We start from the raw sequence: 18,643 nt of genomic DNA on the forward strand, positions 1-18,643 counted from the left end.
GTTAACAAAAAAATAAAGTTAACAAAAAAATAAAATATAAGTTACGCTCCCCCCCCCCCCCAAGAGCTCTGTCTCCAGGCCTACACGCCTCAGCTAACTCGCCGTATAGTTACGCGGGTGTCATCCCTCCCCAAAAATAATTATGCATCCCTGCGTAGCCGTTCTCCATGGTCGTCAGATAGACCAACTCGATGCGCTTGTTGCTTCTATCGCCAAACAACAAGCATCCGACCAAGTAGAGAAGGTGACACCTCACACAATAAGTCCTAACCCTCACCAGCTCCTCCAGCTCCTCTGGATCCTCCGTACCAGCCAATAAGTTGGTCCTACCAAGGTACGTCGTATAAAAGTCCCTCAGCCTCGGGTAGCTAATCTACCCACCGTACTCCTGCCCGCAAAATTTTTCCGCCTCCTGCTGCGACACACTCAGGTGCCTCATAAGTAGTGTCGCTCCCTCATGTTTCGGCATCTTCTTCCCATGGCTCAACATCCGCCCCTCAATCGGAAGATGCGTGAGACATGCGACATCATCCAATGTCACAGTCATCTCCCCCAAGGGCATGTGAATGGTGCTGGTCTCGGGATGCCACCTCTCGCATAGAGTCATCAGCAGGGCATGAGGCACGGTGGCGTAGCCCAGGTAAACCAAGTCATGTAACCCGCTCTCCCTAAGCGGATCCCAAAACCAATTCTCATTTTCGTTTGGGCGTCCGAGACTCAGGATCTTAGCCCCATGATTAATTGGTTTTACCACACGGAGCTTACGAACCTGAAATAATAGAAAAATAAACATAGTTTAAACAAACACACATATAAAGAAAACAATTAAACATACAGAAAAGAATTAAAAAAAACACATATAAAAGTGGATATAATAATTAAACAAACACACATTTAAAGAAAATAATTAAACATAAAGAAAAAGAATTAAAAAAAACACATATAAAAGTGGATATAATAATTAAACAAACACACATTTAAAGAAAATAATTAAACATGAAGAAAAAGAATTAAAAAAAACACATATAAAAGTGGATATAATAATTAAACAAACAGACATTTAAAGAAAATAATTAAACATAAAGAAAAATAATTAAAAAAAACACATATAAAAGTGGATATAATAATTAAACAAACACACATATAAAGAAAATAATTAAACATAAAGAAAAAAACATTTAAAAAAATAACACTTACATTATCTGAATTATACCAAAGTGGCAACGCCACATGACTGGCATAAGAGTGGAGCAAAGATAAGTCTGCCGGTCCACCAGGAAAGGGAGGGTCCACATGTAACACCTCAAGGGCAGCAGCTGCTGCAATGTCATCATCGTCTGCTACATGTTGCTGCTGTGGTATATGATCCTGGTCATACCCACCATCAGTCACATCGTGGTGTACCTGATCCTGATAATTCAGGTACTCCACCCCAGACTGGTCAACAAGTTGTGACGGGTCAACAACATGTGACTCCTTAGGCTGTGTAGCCTGAGAGCTCCCTGAACCATCTCCCCTCCGACCTCTACCCCTCTTTGGGATGTGGCTGCTCTGCCTCTCCCTCCGGTGACTCTGAGTCATCGCACACCTACTACCAATCATCTTAGATGGATCAATGGGGTCTTGATCGGCCATATCTACACAAAAAATAATAAAACTAACATCATTTCCATAACCTAATCAAACACATTAAACCTAAACCAAACATAAACATAATCAAACTCATTAAAAGTACAACAATGAACATCATTTCCATAACCTAAAATCATTCAATATAATCATCATTACAATAGAATTTATGTCTATCATTTTCATAATAACCTAAACATCATTCAATAATTAACATACACTTAATCATTTCTATACAACTAAATCATTTGTGTCCATCATAATTCTCGTAACCTAAACTAACTAAAAAATCAATATACACTTAACCAAACTATAATTAACATCATTTCTATCATTTCCATAACCTAAACTAACTAAATAATCAATAAAATTGTCATTGAGGCATTTTATCAAACACTTTGTGTGCAAAGTATAAAATATATTCAAATTGTGTTCATTTGCCACCATTCAAAGCCACATTATGATTTAAACAATATAGGCAACAACTACATTCATTTATCAATTCCTAAACTACACATGCATTCATCAAATTGTCAATTTTAAAATCAACCCTAACCACATACAAACTACTCTATTTATTTTTTTTAAAAATCAACCTAAACAAATTAACATTATCATTAAAATGATTGACACAACTTACTTGTGATAATGTGCGGTTGATTTGCTTGCTATTCGTGAAAATGGATTTGGTGAAGATTGAAGAGAAATTGTTAAATTTGAAATTTTTTTGATAATGGGAAGTTCTGATTCTGCGAATGATTAAGTCCAGATTTACTCGTGTGGCAGAACATTATGTAATATGAGAACAACAATTCTCATCTATAATAGCACTTGGATGTCGTATCATTTTCTCTCGACAAAATAAACTGAAATCATCAAAGTCACCAGTACAACTTAAAATCATCAGTATTTTCCGGATTTTTATGTTGTTGTGCTAAATTCTTGATCGTTACGCCTTCAACAAGAATGACAAAATGAGCTGGTTCTACACGTACAATAATACGATATGGTTGGTTGACACAGATAACCATGGCGCGATACCCTACTTAAAGTAGCACACGACAAAGAGTTACCCTACCACTGATTGCGGGGTCCATCATACTCTGACAAAGTGAACCCATGGGCCCACCGTATTTTTGAAGCTAATTGCATGTGAAGGAGGAGTCCAGCCCAGCTGGATGCTGCCTATACGTGGGTCTTCCTTTTCATTTCAGTTCACTCTCCACCCCTCTGCCATCGCTTCCATTCATCTTAGTCATCGTAATCTCTGATTTTGTAATTGGCTGTTAAATAGGTTTCTGATTCAGAATTAAATATAAAAATGTTTTTCAATCTACACTTTCGGTATAACTTTAGTCTCTAAAGTTAAATAATTATGTTAAGTGTGTCACAAACACTAAATTGAAAATAGAAAATGGTCACTTTAGTCCTTGAATCAAAAATCAATACCCCTAACTTAAACCTCAAATCCCTAAATGTCATCCCTAAAAAAAATATACACTAATATATGACTTTTTTCACTTGTAAAAAAAAAGTGACTTTTTTCTAAACATTGTAGACTTTTTTTTTTCTTTAAATGCATTGAATATTGTATGTTCTATAAATTGTATTAAAAGTTTTATGTATTTTTTTTATGCTAAACGGTAAAAATTTGTCCATAGTATTAAACAACCAATTGTGCAAAAATAAATAAATTATGTTGATATTAATAATCTCTATTTGTTAATTTTAAATAAAAAAATGTTATATTAATATTGTCAAATAAGATAATAAATTGTGGATTTGAGATTTTCAATTTAAGGTTTTGATATTATTTAGGGATTTAAGATTCAAGTTGGGGATATTGATTTTTGGTTCAGGGACTAAAGTGACAATTTTCTACTTTAACTTTAGTATCTGTGACACACTTAACAAAATTATTTAACGTCAGAGACTAAAGTGATAACGGAAGTGTAGAGTCAGGGGTTTCTTTGTATTTAATCTTGAGTGACGGACCTATGTGACAACGAGGTGCAGAGTCAAGGATTAAAGTGACCATTTGCTCAAAAGAACATTCACAATGGAGACACTAATTTTTAGATACCGAGTGTTACATGTATATATTATTTATTTATAATTTTTTAGTAGTAATAGCTAAACTCAATTTCTCCAACTTAGCATCTCATATAAACGTCTTAAACGAGACTCACTAATCAACTATCTATAATTTTATATCATTACATATCAATTTTTTAATATTAAAAATGTGCGGATCCCATTTAAAAATGAGAGTCTTATAAAATTCAAAAAAGTTCTTCTTCAATGGGGATACCTAATGGGAGATGCTCTAAGTGTATATATATTTGGTTAAGCTCCAATATTAAAAATTGGTTCTATAAAACTGATTTTAACTAAAATTGAGTTAAACCTACTTACTTGGATATACTTGTAAAAATGAAGTGACATTTTTTCTTTGCTACGATATGCTAAATGTTATTCAAATCCAAACTCTCCAATATCTCTTTGCTTTCTACGCTCCTTTGATATCAAAACCTTTTTCCATTTTTCCTCTCCCCTTTACCTTTCGGTTCGATAGCACATCTTTAGTTAGTCTAACTTGTTTTCATTTTTCATAATAATAACAAAAAGTTAATTATGAGTTGCCTAAAGCTTAACACATTAATGTAAAATGAATGATCTAGGAGTTGCCTAAACTTTGTTGACTAAAGCCTTAGGTGAATAGATCAATCATTCGTACAATAAAATGTGTTCACTGATATATATATATATATATACACACACACACATGCAATTAAGTGGTGAGTAACGGAACAAACTACTATGAACAAGAATACTATGACACCTGTGAAATGTGGACGTAAGTGATTAAGACTTGGTACCGTCAAAGACACAAACCTTCCTCTTTTTTCCTCTAGTAATGGCGTGTATCTGGTTCCGCATCACGTGGCTTTGTGCGCCGTATTATTTCTTTTCTATTGTTATCAAATCCACATCTCCACTAGATTACGTTAGGTTGGTACCATTTTCTGGAACTTGCTCTTTTACCATTCTCATCTTTATGTCCTTCCTATTCCTACCCCTACCCTTCTTTATCAATTTTAATTTGCTTTGGTTAACATTATATTATTTTTTCGTCGCGGATTAAGCTTATTAAGCAAAAACAAATACTGCCCATGTTTAAAAAAAAAAGACAAAATTGGTTAGTCATTCGAGTCATGGTTTTATCTTGTTCAGTGATGATAAATAAGATGATAAAAGATAAATAAGTATAAAAATGTATAAAAAGAAAACCACTGGTGTTCCAATTTTTTAAGTTTTGTTTGAGAGCTTGGAGGGGAGAGAATGGAAATACTTTGAAGTTTGAAGGTGATCAATATAGTGAAAAATGAAAAAAAAAATCACATTTTTTAAATGAGTATTTTTTGTTAGAGATTTTTAAATTTTATAATTAATATAATATAAAAATATAGATTGAATTTGAATAATTAATATAAACCCTCCAAAATCATATGCAATATAACTTTTAAGTTTCACAAATTAAAAAAGTTTTACATTAAAAAGGAAAACGAACTCTCAAAGCACACCCATCATCCTCAATTTCTTCCACTTACTCTTTTTTTTTTCTTTTCAAAATTCTCCAACCAAACTCACAAATAAAACTTTAGTATATACATTACTTTAGTTCCCCTCTCCTTAATTAGAGTAAGAGGGTAATCATAAGTCATAATATTGTTTGTATTTATTTTAAGAATGATGCTAATAACATATTTTTTTGGTTTGCTCAAAAAAAAAAAATTTTTTTTTGGTATAATCAAAATTATTTGTCTCTTATTTAGTTTATATGCAACCGGGATCTATTTGAATTTACAAACTAAAGAGTTGTTAGAGTTTTTGAAGAGCATTCAACATTTGATTGAATCATTATATTAAGCTAAATACAATCACACAAATGAATTTAAACTATCTCGACCAAAAATGTTAGTGTTGAAAGATAGGTTGATAACGGTCCTCGTTTTTTTTTTATAGGTTACATCCGTTAGAGGAGTAGATGCAATTATGTTTGAAGCGTGTCAGTATTAAAAATAAATATATTTTTCAATAAAGATTTTAATATTTGCTATGCTGAATAAGTCCAACCTCTTTTGCTAAACTTTACCATCATTGCTAACGCTCCTCTTATTTCATTTTTGGAAAATGCTAACAAAATCTTTTAGGACATTTTATAAAAAGTTTAAAGTAAAAATTTTATTTTTGAATTTGTGTATTTAACATATTAAAATATAAAAAAAAAATATTTTTTCAACATGAAAGTTATCAATTAATTCCATTTTAAATCATTAACATGTGTTATTTGTTAGCGAGACTCTTTAAATTTTATGTTTTGTTGTAGTTTGAAAAATTAAAGCGAGTGTGAATTTTTTTTCCACTAGACTAAAATCAAACATCTTATCATATAAAAGAGGAATCAATGACTACTATCATTGTTGCTTCTTTAACCTTTTTGGACCACAAACATGAAAAAAACATTCCTCCTCCGACCTCAAAAAACAAAAAGCAAACAGTTACTAGTAATTAATTAACATAAAAAACAGAGATTAATCAAAAGTTGGCGTGGGTAAGATGGTAAATTTGATACAACAAAAGCCGCATCTTTTTTGCGGGAATAGGAGTACAGTTGTATAGGACCGTTGAAAAAGGGTAAACTGGGAAAGAAAAAAAGCAACAAAAGTTGAAAGCACGCGACCTCATAATGCAGTGAAGGTGAAGGGAAAATGATAGCAGTAGTTGTTGTCCTTACGGTTACTGCTCATACTCTCTTATGAAACCTTCCTTTTTCTTTCCACAACTACCCCTCCTCTTTCACTCTCTCTCTCTCTCCCTCTTCAACCACATTACTTTCTCTCTCTAGCATTATCATATTCTCTCCACTTCAGCAGCTCAGTCATATTTTTTTTTTTTAATTCATCGATCGAAGCGACAAGTACTGAATCTCAGTGAATTGTGAATTGATCGTAACTAACTCTGGTACTCTGGTTAGTTTTCTTCCCTATGGAAGGAGGGGAAAATTGTTGCGTGAAAGTTGCGGTTCATGTACGGCCATTAATCGCGGATGAGAAGCTTCAAGGATGCAAAGATTGTGTAACCGTCGTTGCTGGGAAGCCTCAGGTGCATACACTATCAACTCAACAATGTTGAATGTGTAAAATGAAATGCATTGTCGTTGACTCTATAGAATGCTATAGATATCTCCTCTTTTGGAATTATAGTGTTTATGTGGAAGAGATCTAGATCGGAAAATGATTACGTGATTGAACACAAGTGTTCTAAAAATAGATAGGTTAAAATCGGTTTTATAATTATGATCTGATAGTTTACTTAATTGGGATATATTTGACTTCATTCTATTTCTGGATTTGGTCAGTGTACTTTCTGAAAATTTATTTTAGGTAAATATAACATGATTTTGATTTTTATAGGGACGAGAGCAAGATTTTTTTTACCCAGTTTTACAATATCTCTTTAAGATTATAAGTATATTCGCAAATTAAGTTTGGTTTGTTTTGCCGTGAGAAAAATTGATTTTGAATTAATTAATTATGAAAAATTGATTATGACTAATAATGTAAAGAATTTATGTTCGAGTATTTTCATGTAAAAATGAGTTTAACAAAAAAATTCCAGGTTAAAAATTAATTTTAGGGGAAAAAACATCAATTTTTAGCGTCAAGGTAGAGTCAATTCCTAAAAAACTCAATTCAGCTAGAACACCTTCAAAAATGTCACAATCAATTCTACATAACCAAAGTTTACCTCCTCAAAGAGTGTATTCAAACATGCACTAGAACTACTAATCAAATGGTCAGGAGTCTTTGAAAATGACAGTATCTCTTTAATTTTGGAATTTGGTTCAATTGCTTGCTGATTTTCTTTTCTTTTGCCTTTTGATGTTTTTCGGTTTCTAATGTCAAAATTCAACTGCTGTATATGCACTAGAACTACTAATCAAAGGTTATCAGCTGATTTATTTTTCGCAATGATAGGTATTAGTTTCTTCTTCTTTGTAAAGTATTCGCACTGAATGTTTCCGTATATGCCTTTAATCTTCAATTGAAATCTGTCATGGTTATTTTATTTTCATAGACAATTGGCTTTTAGAATTTTTTGTTTTCATGGATGCCAATTGCTTATTATTTTAATTCTTTGGGATATATCTATGTTTGATTTTAAATATGGCATCCCTTAATATCTTTTAAGTCGCTAAAAGTGTGAACCCACTTGGGTTGGTCTGGTGGTGTTGGCTTGGGATCTTGGAATGTGTTCCTCTTAAGGTCTTAGGTTTGATTCTCCTTGGTACCAATTTTGGAGGGTATGCTAACTGACTTGTTGCTATAATTTAGGTGCAAATTGGTGCTCGCTCATTTACATTTGATCATGTTTATGGAAGCACTGGTTCTCCCTCGAATGACATGTTTGAAGAATGTGTTTCTCCACTTGTTGATGGTTTGTTCCAAGGATATAATGCTACTGTTCTCGCATATGGTCAGGTATAGTCATTACTAACGGAGACAGAAGCTACGTGCCACAACACTTGTAACTCTTTTCCATTTGACATTTTTACTTCATTGCAGACAGGTTCTGGGAAAACATACACCATGGGAACTGGGTTTAAAGAAGGTTTCCAAATAGGAATAATACCTCAAGTTATGAATGTTTTGTTCAACAAAATTGGGACCTTAAAGGACCAGAGTGAATTTCAGTTGCATGTTTCCTTTATCGAGGTCTGTTGATTTTTTTTTCTTTCTCACTGCTTGTAGTTTCATCATTGAACTGTGTATACTTCATATGTGCAAAGTTATCTAGATTAAGTATCTAACAACAATATTTAATTGTGAAAAGATTCTTAAAGAAGAAGTAAGAGATTTACTGGATCCCTCCTCATTGAGCAAAACAGAAACTGCAAATGGACATGCAGGAAAAACAACCTCTCCTGGGAAGCCGCCAATACAAATTCGTGAGACATCAAATGGTGTTATAACCCTTGCAGGGTCTACAGAAGTCGGTGTCACAACACTAAAAGAAATGGCTGCTTGCCTCGAACAGGGATCCTCAAGTAGAGCAACTGGGAGCACAAATATGAACAACCAATCCAGGTTGATAATGCATTTTTCTTCTCTTCGTTCATCTGCATAAATTAGTTTTTATTTGTGAAATAACTATCTGATTTTTAGACTCTTGGACTACTTTTGGGTAGCATGGCCACAATACATGATTAGAGAAAGAATCATACCATGTCAAATTCAGATAATGAATTGATAAATAACTGAAGAAATCAGATATTCTCCACCTTTGTCATCTCTTTGTTTTAACAGTCTGCTGTCATTTCCAGCATCTAACAATGAGATCGAGCTTTGAGTTTTATCCCTTTAGAATCGGTTATGATGAAATGTTTGGGCTTCTAGTTATTACAGTGGATTAATAGATGGAACTTTTTTTTTTCTGGAATTTAATAGATGAAACTTTTGTCACTGTAAGAATGTTTGCAATTTTATAAGCATTTTATGGATTTTTCAATGAATTATCCACCTACTTACTTGCTGGTCTCAGTCCATGATGAGACACAATTTGAATAGTTTTGTCATTCTATGTGATTCATAAATACTATTATGATGGTTGTTCTATGCCGTTGAGACCCCATGTAGTGGGAAAAGTATTTTGGTTCTGTTGTACAATTACATGATTGAAAAGTTATGCCTCAAACCGTTGTTGCTTTTTATTCTACTGGAGTTCTCTTTTATTTCTTATACTTCTTCAATATGTCCAACTAGCCGATCTCATGCCATCTTCACCATAACATTAGAGCAAATGCGCAAGCCCAAGAATCCTAATGATAGCTGCTTAAATGATACTATGAATGATGAGTATCTTTGTGCTAAGTTGCACTTAGTAGATCTTGCCGGATCAGAACGAGCTAAAAGAACAGGGTCTGATGGTATGCGTTTTAAGGAAGGTAAGTTTGTGACAATTTTCAGTTTAATATTTTAAGCGTGCTTTTGATATTATATATTCACTAGTCATTTAATGTTTAAATCAGGAGTTCATATTAACAAAGGCCTTCTAGCTCTTGGTAATGTTATTAGTGCACTTGGTGATGAAAAGAAGCGAAAGGAAGGTGTTCATGTTCCATACAGGGACAGTAAACTTACTAGGCTTTTACAGGTTTGATATCTTCATATTTAGCTTTCTTTTTGCAGCATACACTTTTCTTTATTATGATATTGAAAATATTTTATAGATAGAAGGATTAGTGTGCACCATATCCCCTGTTTCTCCGAATCGATCTACAAATTAGTCCATATGAAGCTCATATATTTTAAGAATGTATTGTGCTACAAACACATCATTTACATCACAAAGTTCACCTATTTTGAAGCCGGACTATTTGCAGCTGGAATGTTATATTTTCCTAGAAGAAAATAAATACTTATTACTGATAAATAAAAACGATATTAAACAAGAAACTTGTCTATGGAATATTTGTTTTAATTTTTAATTTTTATTCCGTTTCTGTTTTTTGTTTACTTTCTTTTTTAGATTAAAAAGTGAAATGATTTTGCAGGATTCACTTGGGGGTAACAGCAGAACTGTCATGATAGGTTAGTTGTTTCTGTTGTGTTTTTTTCTCTCTTTTTGTACCATAAATGGCCTTTAACTTCAACCTAACATTTTTAATCTTCATCTTGGAACCAAAGTTAATAACCTATCTTAAACTTGCTGAAATCTATAAACTGTGTTCTGTATTTTTCATAAGGTTTGAAATTTTTCCAACTAAATGGTTGATGCAAAGGATTAGAATGCTCCATCATGTATTTCTATTTTACTTCCACGCTTTTCATGTTGCTTCTAAGACTATCTGTTTTTTTTTTTCTTACATCCAAACAACATTTCTATTTCAGCCTGCATAAGTCCTGCTGATATTAATGCTGAGGAAACCCTAAACACTTTAAAGTATGCAAATCGTGCACGCAATATCCAAAATAAGCCTGTTGTGAGTATTGCATTATTTTTTGTTCGCAGTTTTTCATTTGACAAAATCGAGATAATTTTACTATGATAGTCATTGAGGCTCACCTCTTTTAAAATTCTTCTCTAGGTCAATAGAGATCCCATGTCCAGTGAAATGCTAAAAATGAGACAACAACTGGAGTGTTTGCAGGCAGAGCTTTGTGCTCGTGCCGGTGGCTCATCTGAGGAAGTTCAGGTATTTGGCTTCCGTCATTATGAATCTTCAGAGAAGTCTTAATTTCTTAAATATATTTCCTATAATAGCCTACTGGTGGCATTCAATGGCTTAAATTTGTAGTGTGTGATGAGATACCAATCAATCCTTATCACTGTTTATTATATGAAGAAAAGTATCCTAGCATTAATTGGGCTTTTGCCACTATTTTTATATACATTTCATACAAGGAAACGGTTTGAATTCATATTGTAAATATGTAATCATCTTTTAACTTATTATATAGGGTCTTAAGGAAAGGATTGTTTTGCTTGAAGCTGCTAATGAAGACCTTTGCCGTGAACTTCATGAACACCGTAGTAGATGCTCTGTCGCAGAACAAAATGAAAAGGATGCTTATGTATGCCCCTAACTTTTTGCTGTTATTTTTCTCTGACTCAAGTAATTTTTTTTCTTTCTCAGATGGTGTTTTAATCCCGAAATTTGTCCTTTCATGTTATCACTATAGTTGCATCCTGCTAGTTAAAATGAATTGAGTATATTGGGTGGATAATTTATGCATGCAAGCTTGAAAACTTTGATTTTCAGGATGGAGGCACATGCATTGTGAAGACGGATGAGCTTAAAAAGACCTTACCTACCACAGTGGCTGATTGTCCAATGCATGAAACAGCAGGCAAGTCTCGTCTTTGGACGAAATTTAATATTTGATCAATGTCAGTTCTACACATGCACTTGCTTAAGTCAGTCCTTTGTCTATCTCATTTTCTGCTACTACTTGATCTAGTGTTATTAGAACTGCATGACTCACGGTACAAGTTGCTCGTTTTAGCAGGTGATTCCAGGGAAATTGAAGAAGTAGCAAAAGAATGGGAGCACAAACTTCTGCAAAATAGTATGGATAGAGAGTTGCATGAATTGAATAAACGCTTGGAGCAGAAAGAGGTTGTTGCAGTTCATATGTATAATTAGATGTATATCCACATTATGCACCAGTGAAAAGCACATTAAAATTAAAATCAATACAGCCAAGAGGAATTGAATTATTATAAGGAAATTTATCTGAAACACGGTGTCCATTTTATCTTGATAAATGAAAGCAGGCACATAACTTAGTAAGGTTGTTATAGTACTGAAAATATCAGATCCGTCACAGAGGAATTGAATTATTGTAAGGCACCAAAAGAAAAAGAAAATCACGAAAGAAACAGAGTTGTTTTCTCCGAGCATTATTGGAGAAAAGAGTCTTCTGTCTTTTCTCCTGTCTCATATTTTATTAACAAGCTTATTGGAATTGATGTCTGTACAGTCTGAGATGAAGCTGTTTGGAGTATCTGACGCTGAAGTACTCAAGCAGCACTTTGGAAGGAAGATAACGGAACTTGAGGATGAGAAGAGAACAGTGCAGGTTTGATAGAAGTTATGCAAATTTATTTTGACCTTTACAGAAAAACTAGTATTCACTTATGTGCTTAATTTATGAATGCAGCAAGAAAGAGATTGTCTTTTGGCCGAAGTTGAAAATCTTGCTGCCAACTCTGATGGACAAACACAGAAATTAGAGGATACCCATTCCCAAAAATTGAAAGCACTTGAAGCACAAGTGGGTTGTCCAATTTGCCTTTTATTTATTTAAGTATAAAATAACATCTATTATCCGTTTATAAGATTTAAATTTGAATATATTCTAAATTGCAAAACCCTTGTCAAAACTCTGCATGTTAGATTTTGGATCTGAAGAAGAAGCAAGAGAGTCAGGTCCAGCTTATGAAGCAAAAGCAAAAAAGCGATGAGGCAACAAAGAGGCTGCAAGATGAAATACAGTCTATAAAGGCCCAAAAGGTTGACGATTGTATTTAAACAAATCCATGGTTATAATTGCTTTATATAATCTTTATTATGACTTATAACCTTAATAATGTTGCAGGTTCAGTTGCAGCAAAAGATAAAACAAGAGGCAGAACAGTTTCGGCAGTGGAAGGCTTCTAGAGAGAAAGAACTGTTGCAAGTATGTCAAGCTTCCTCTTTTATCATGTTATTTAATTTGTTCCAGCTACTTCTCGATGATATCTCAAGGTGCTGAATGTTCATTAGCTAATGTTTTGCCTAAAGTGAAATAATTTATGTGCTATTACTTTCATGTTTCTTCATAAAATTATAAACGATAATTCATGCGGAGTAGAGGTGTCCCAACTACTCCTAAGCTTGCAAATATCAAATAAAAAGGTGGAACTAGAGGCCGTGTCATTTTGCAATTGCATTTACATTACTGTTAGAGTGTTGCATGATCACCTCACATTGATTATGTGTTTGCAAAACAGTTAAGGAAGGAGGGAAGAAAAAGTGAATATGAAAAGCACAAGCTACAAGCTTTAAATCAGCGCCAGAGAATGGTATGCATTTCCAAATTGTTCAATGCTGCTTTGTTTTACTTAATAATCTTGCTTTGAATACTTTATTATAAAATTAATCTCCTAAGCCATATGCATTTTAGCTTTGCTGATGTTGTTGCCTAATTGGAGTGATCTTAAGCCTTAATTCATAAATTTCTACTCAACAGTTTCTCCTGCTAGTATTTTTTTTTTTAAAGTCTACTTCTCAGCATTGTGTGCACTATGTTTGAACTTAGAAAGTTATAGTTCAAATTAGAAATTACTAATAATCTCTAATCCATAGAATGATGATTTCATCAACAGTAGAAATAAAGGACTTGAGGAAATTGTGGTGGGACAGTTTTTCCCCCTACACGTAGCCTTTTTTCGTCTTTCTGACAGGGAACTAGGGGGTACCCTAGTTAATTTAACTAAAGTAACTAAATTAACGGCCCCTTCCCCTGTATGCTGGGCATCGATTTAGTTAATTTAATCAACATGTATCAATGTGCAAAACACTTAATTGAGTGAGCTTAGACATTTAAATTTTTTTAGTAATAGAAAAAAATTGTGGCTGCTTGGATTCGAGCCCAGGTCTCCTGGGCCACAATGTGGAATTCTTACCACTAAACTACAGCAGCTTTGGTGAATAGTTCTCCACTTAGATTGTATAAAGGAAAGAAAACTTAAATGCAATAAATAAAAGTATGTTAGTGGAAAAAAATAATACATGTCGTATTGATATTATGAAAGGAACAAATAATATGAGACAAAAGAAATTAAGAAAGAGGACACCTATATGAGACAAAAGAAATTAAGAAAGAGGACACCTATATTTGAGACGGAGGGAGTACAACATCTAACATAAAAGTATACAATTAGACGTCTTTCATAATTTATCACATCACAAATCAAAATAGAATTAGGAAAACGAGAAAATTCGGACATAGAAAAGATATTTAGAACAAATCAGGAAAGGTTGTTTATATAGCAGAAAATATGGAAATAATGTTCAATGTAATAAAGAAAATATCAAGGTAGTCCTTCTGGGAGTTGCTAGAAGCTCGTAAAATTTCCAGCCGAGACAGCATCGACATTTGAATTTTTTATAGTTTGCAGAAAAAAATTGTGGGTGCTGGGATTCAAGCCCAGGTCTCCACAGCCACAACGTGGAATTCTTACCACTAAACTACAGCCGCTTTGGTGATTAGGTCTTCACTTAGGTTGTATAAAAGGTAGAAATCACAAATAAGTATAAGATCGAACATAATATTTACGTCTTTCAGAATTTTTATTACATCACAAATCAAAATAGAATTAGGAAATATAGGAAAACGAGTAAATTAGGACAAGAAAAACCAAATTTTATAATTTTTGTACAAAATCACAACAAACATGTATTTATTTCTCGGACTGCAGACACACTGTTACGAGCCCAAAAAGTATAAACGGTATCCAAATGGAGTATCCAATTTTTTATTTTGAAAAATAATTTTGATATTTAGTCGGTAAGTATTGTACTGGATATGTGTAGCGCGAATTCAATTTTGCAGTGTGCAACTGTGCATGCTTCAGTGGTAGCTGCCTGTGTTAAGCAAGTACGTGTTATATTCAGGTCCTTCAAAGGAAAACTGAAGAAGCTGCAATGGCAACCAAGAGGTTAAAGGAGTTGCTTGAAGCTCGTAAAACTTCCAGCCGAGACACTTCAGGTATGATTTGTTTTATGTAGCAATAATAAATTTAAGATTTTGAGTCTTTTGGTATTTAAAGGCAAAAGATGTTATTAAGTTATATTTTCACTTGTAGAGGAGACTGTGTTTTAGTAAACAGCATGATGATATTGTTGTGCTTTTATTTTGTTTAATCTCCTCATTCTATGTCACTTTCCAGTTGCAACAAATGGAAATGGAACAAATGGGCAGGTACTGAATTTTCTATTCCCTTCTTAGGTTGCCTTTACTATACATGTCATCTTAAATAAGTTTGTGATTTTCAACTTTAGAGCAATGAGAAGTCCTTGCAACGGTGGCTTGATCACGAACTAGAAGTCATGGTTAAAGAACATGAAGTTCGCTTCGAGTATGAGAAACAGAGCGAAGTGTATGTAATATATGTTTCTGTAATTACTTTTATTAGTGACTGATCTGTTGTGTAGAGTGTAGTCATTAAAGTTATGATGCAATCTTCAGGCGAGCTGCCCTTGCAGAGGAGCTAGCCATGCTGAAGCATGTAAATGAGTTTGCTGCTAAGGGTCTCAGTCCTCCAAGAGGGAAGAATGGATTTGCCAGGTTTGTTCTTACAAATCTTATTTTGTAAATGCCTACAACTTCACTTTTCAAATGGATCCTTGGAACGATATTGAGTGCAATGCACAAAGTATAACATATGTCATCCTGGTTGTTTTCAACACTTTTCTTCTCAGGGCCTCCTCCATGTCACCAAGTGCAAGAATGGCGAGAATAGCTTCACTTGAGAGCATGCTGAGTATATCCTCTAATTCACTTGTAGCAATGGCTTCTCAACTTTCCGAGGCAGAAGAGCGAGAGAGGGCATTCACTAATCGCGGACGTTGGAATCAGTTGCGCTCAATGGGAGATGCCAAGAATTTGCTTCAATCTATGTTTAACTCTGTTGGAGATGCTAGGTGCCCTCTTAGTCCAAACCTCTCTTTTATTTGTACTTCATAGTTTCAGTACTCTAGAAACAAGTTAACTGCACAATTTGCAAATTTATATACAAAGCACATATATAAGATTACGACCGGGGTCTAGCATAAGTTGTTGGTGTGCGGGGTGTTGGGTGTTGTAGATTCTGTGGTACCGAGTTTGATTCCTAACCGTAAAAACGAAGCACAGATATAAGATAAAGATTGCAATATGTGGCATTTAAAAGTCATGTTTATAAGCTCTTGTATCGTTTTATTGAGTAGCTTATCCTGGTTTATACTGTTGAAATTTGAAGTATCGTTTCATACTATATCAACAGGTGCCAACTCTGGGAGAAGGACATGGAGATCAGAGAAATGAAAGATCAAATCAAAGAACTTGTCGGTCTTTTGCGGCAAAGTGAGATGAAGAGAAAGGAAACTGAGAAGGAGCTAAAAGTGAGAGAGCAAGTTGGCGCAACCACATTGGCTACCCCAGCTTCTGTAAGATTATTGTTACTTTGTGAGGCATTATACGCAAGTAAGATTGCTTTGAATAGGGAGACAAATGCTGGAACTTTATACCTCAAGACTTAATTATTAGAGTGCTGTTTTAGGTTGTGAACATTATGCCAAATTTGGATTTAGGATTTTTCATGGGTTCTGGAGTAGCTTCAAGTAAAAATCAATTATGGTTTAAAATAAATAGCTCATTGTATTGCTGTCTGTAAAAGAACCGGATCTAAGCTCATATGAGTTAGTTGAAACTAACATCAGAATAACACCTAATGTTCTTGGATATCATGCATAAAACAAATATAATGTTTAGTTTAATTCCTAGTTCCCCCCCACTATTTTTCACTTCCCCTTTTTCTACCCAACCAATTATACCCTAAATACTTGACCTACCAACCCTCAATAAACTTTCAGAATACTCCAGTAGTATTGAACTAGTAGAATCCAATCAAAATAAACCAAAACATTCTTGATGTTACTGTCTCCTGAATCAGCGGCTTTTTGAGCTTGATTATAAATGAATTTGAAAGTTTGAATTATGTTCCGTTATTTAAACTAGAAATAAAATTAAAATTGAGGATTTTTAAATAGCCTCTTAGTTTTGAATGATCCACAACCGTCTCCTTGAATTAGACTAGGATTCCATCAATTATTATTTAATGGTTGCTGCTGTAGCAAATTTTTGGTTGGGCGTTCTTTTACCTCTTATACTATAATTGTCATAAGGTATTGACTTATTTTGTTCTAATAGTTAACTTCTCATCACATCACTCTACATCAACAGGGAAATTCTCCAAATTCATTGAGACAGTATACTGAAGATATGAAAGGACCAATGTCTGTACCAGTACCAAGACAACTCAAATATACACCAGGGGTTGCTAATGGCTTAACGAGGGAATCGACAGCATTTGTAGATCAGGGTAGAAGGGTAAGTTAATCGTCGTTTATATGAAATTGGTCTATCTTGTATAGGAGATGATGTGAATTTGCTGTTATTTCAGATGAAACCCATTGGGCAGCTGTCAATGAAAAAACTAGCAATTGTAGGACAAGCTTCTGGCAAGTTATGGAGGTGGAAAAGAAGTCATCATCAGTGGCTATTGCAATTCAAATGGAAGTGGCAGAAACCATGGAAACTTTCAGAATTGATTCGACACAGTGATGAGACAATTATGAGAGCAAGACCGCGCTCACAGGCTTTGCCACACATCATGTGATATTTTATTTTCATTACCAGCACAGTTGCTGTTTCTATATTTTTAGACCCACCAGAATTATCGTAGGCACATGGCAAAATGGCATTTGAAATAACAGCGCTAGGTACAGGTAGTGACCCTTTAATTTATTTATTTAATATAATTAGATGCAAATCATTGTGCAACTGCCATTCACATGATCTTGCAAAATCATATCCTTTTGAAGGAATGTATATCAAATCAAGCCTTTAACTTTTTATTTTACATCCTTTTCATTTTTATATCCTTCTTTGACTTTACATAATAACTGCCAAAACACTTCCTTTTTTCTTAATAGTAAATATAGATACAGTGATCTGAAATTCCTTATTTCTTGCAACAGTGTAATATAAGTAGTTGCAGAAGAAGTATATGGTGATGTCTTGAATAATGCCGTCCAGATCTTGGAAATTTTTGTCATAATTACTGTATATGGAACATCTTAGGAAGTGTGCGGCAACGTACAGGTACCCCCAAATAATAAAAAACAAAAGATATTGCTTTCTTGGAGACAGTCTTAGATTCTGCCAGACAGTTCTTGGAAAATAGTATGTCCATACCAACATTAGAAGAAACCAAGGGAAGATTCTCGTATCAAATCCTGGGAACGTGTATTTAACATCTTATATTCCTTTTTGTGTGTTCTGAAGGCCGTGCTGTGTTGAAGCCAATTGATTTTTGTTGATAGATTTTATGCAGTAGCATGTCACATACCAGGAGGAAATTCTTCTGTAGGTATTTTCATCTAGAACTTCCTGTTGTAAAAAGCTGTAAAATTAGTGTTTTGGTGTAACTGTAACATTATTTTATTTTTATTGAATAAGGTGCAACATTAGTCATTATTATATTGAAAGATATTCTTCCGTACAGTTTGTAAAATAAGATTGCCATTTACCTAAAGCTAATTGCAGTTGTTAACTGGTTTTTCTTTTTTTGCATGAGAATGTGCTTGGTTATGTTTGGATTGAAGTTTGCAAATATAATTTTGAATGAACTTAATCTTGCA

The 18,643-nt window shown here is 33.8% G+C and overlaps 1 protein-coding gene across 2 annotated transcripts; it reads left to right on the forward strand.

The window, feature by feature from the left end:
* The first annotated feature begins 6,367 nt into the window (after nucleotides 1-6,367).
* LOC11435205 (kinesin-like protein KIN-4A) lies at nucleotides 6,368-18,537 on the forward strand. 2 transcript variants are annotated; one of them, XM_003603036.4, is made up of 26 exons: nucleotides 6,368-6,795; nucleotides 8,028-8,174; nucleotides 8,259-8,408; nucleotides 8,527-8,780; nucleotides 9,456-9,637; nucleotides 9,722-9,846; nucleotides 10,247-10,283; nucleotides 10,584-10,675; nucleotides 10,781-10,888; nucleotides 11,154-11,267; nucleotides 11,456-11,543; nucleotides 11,703-11,812; nucleotides 12,177-12,275; nucleotides 12,357-12,470; nucleotides 12,593-12,709; nucleotides 12,795-12,875; nucleotides 13,189-13,260; nucleotides 14,855-14,948; nucleotides 15,130-15,161; nucleotides 15,242-15,339; nucleotides 15,429-15,527; nucleotides 15,662-15,883; nucleotides 16,225-16,387; nucleotides 17,184-17,330; nucleotides 17,404-17,728; nucleotides 17,981-18,537. In XM_003603036.4, the coding sequence occupies exons 1-25, from the start codon at nucleotides 6,679-6,681 to the stop codon at nucleotides 17,617-17,619; spliced, it is 3,078 nt and encodes a 1,025-aa protein (XP_003603084.2). In that variant the 5' UTR covers nucleotides 6,368-6,678; the 3' UTR covers nucleotides 17,620-17,728; nucleotides 17,981-18,537. The 2 variants fall into 2 exon arrangements, with proteins under 2 accessions (XP_003603084.2, XP_024633723.1); XM_024777955.2 differs by having other exon boundaries at nucleotides 17,404-17,722.
* Nucleotides 18,538-18,643: the final 106 nt, after the last annotated feature.

The sequence above is a fragment of the Medicago truncatula genome, chromosome 3, assembly GCF_003473485.1.
Source record: "Medicago truncatula cultivar Jemalong A17 chromosome 3, MtrunA17r5.0-ANR, whole genome shotgun sequence".
Lineage (NCBI taxonomy): Eukaryota > Viridiplantae > Streptophyta > Magnoliopsida > Fabales > Fabaceae > Medicago > Medicago truncatula.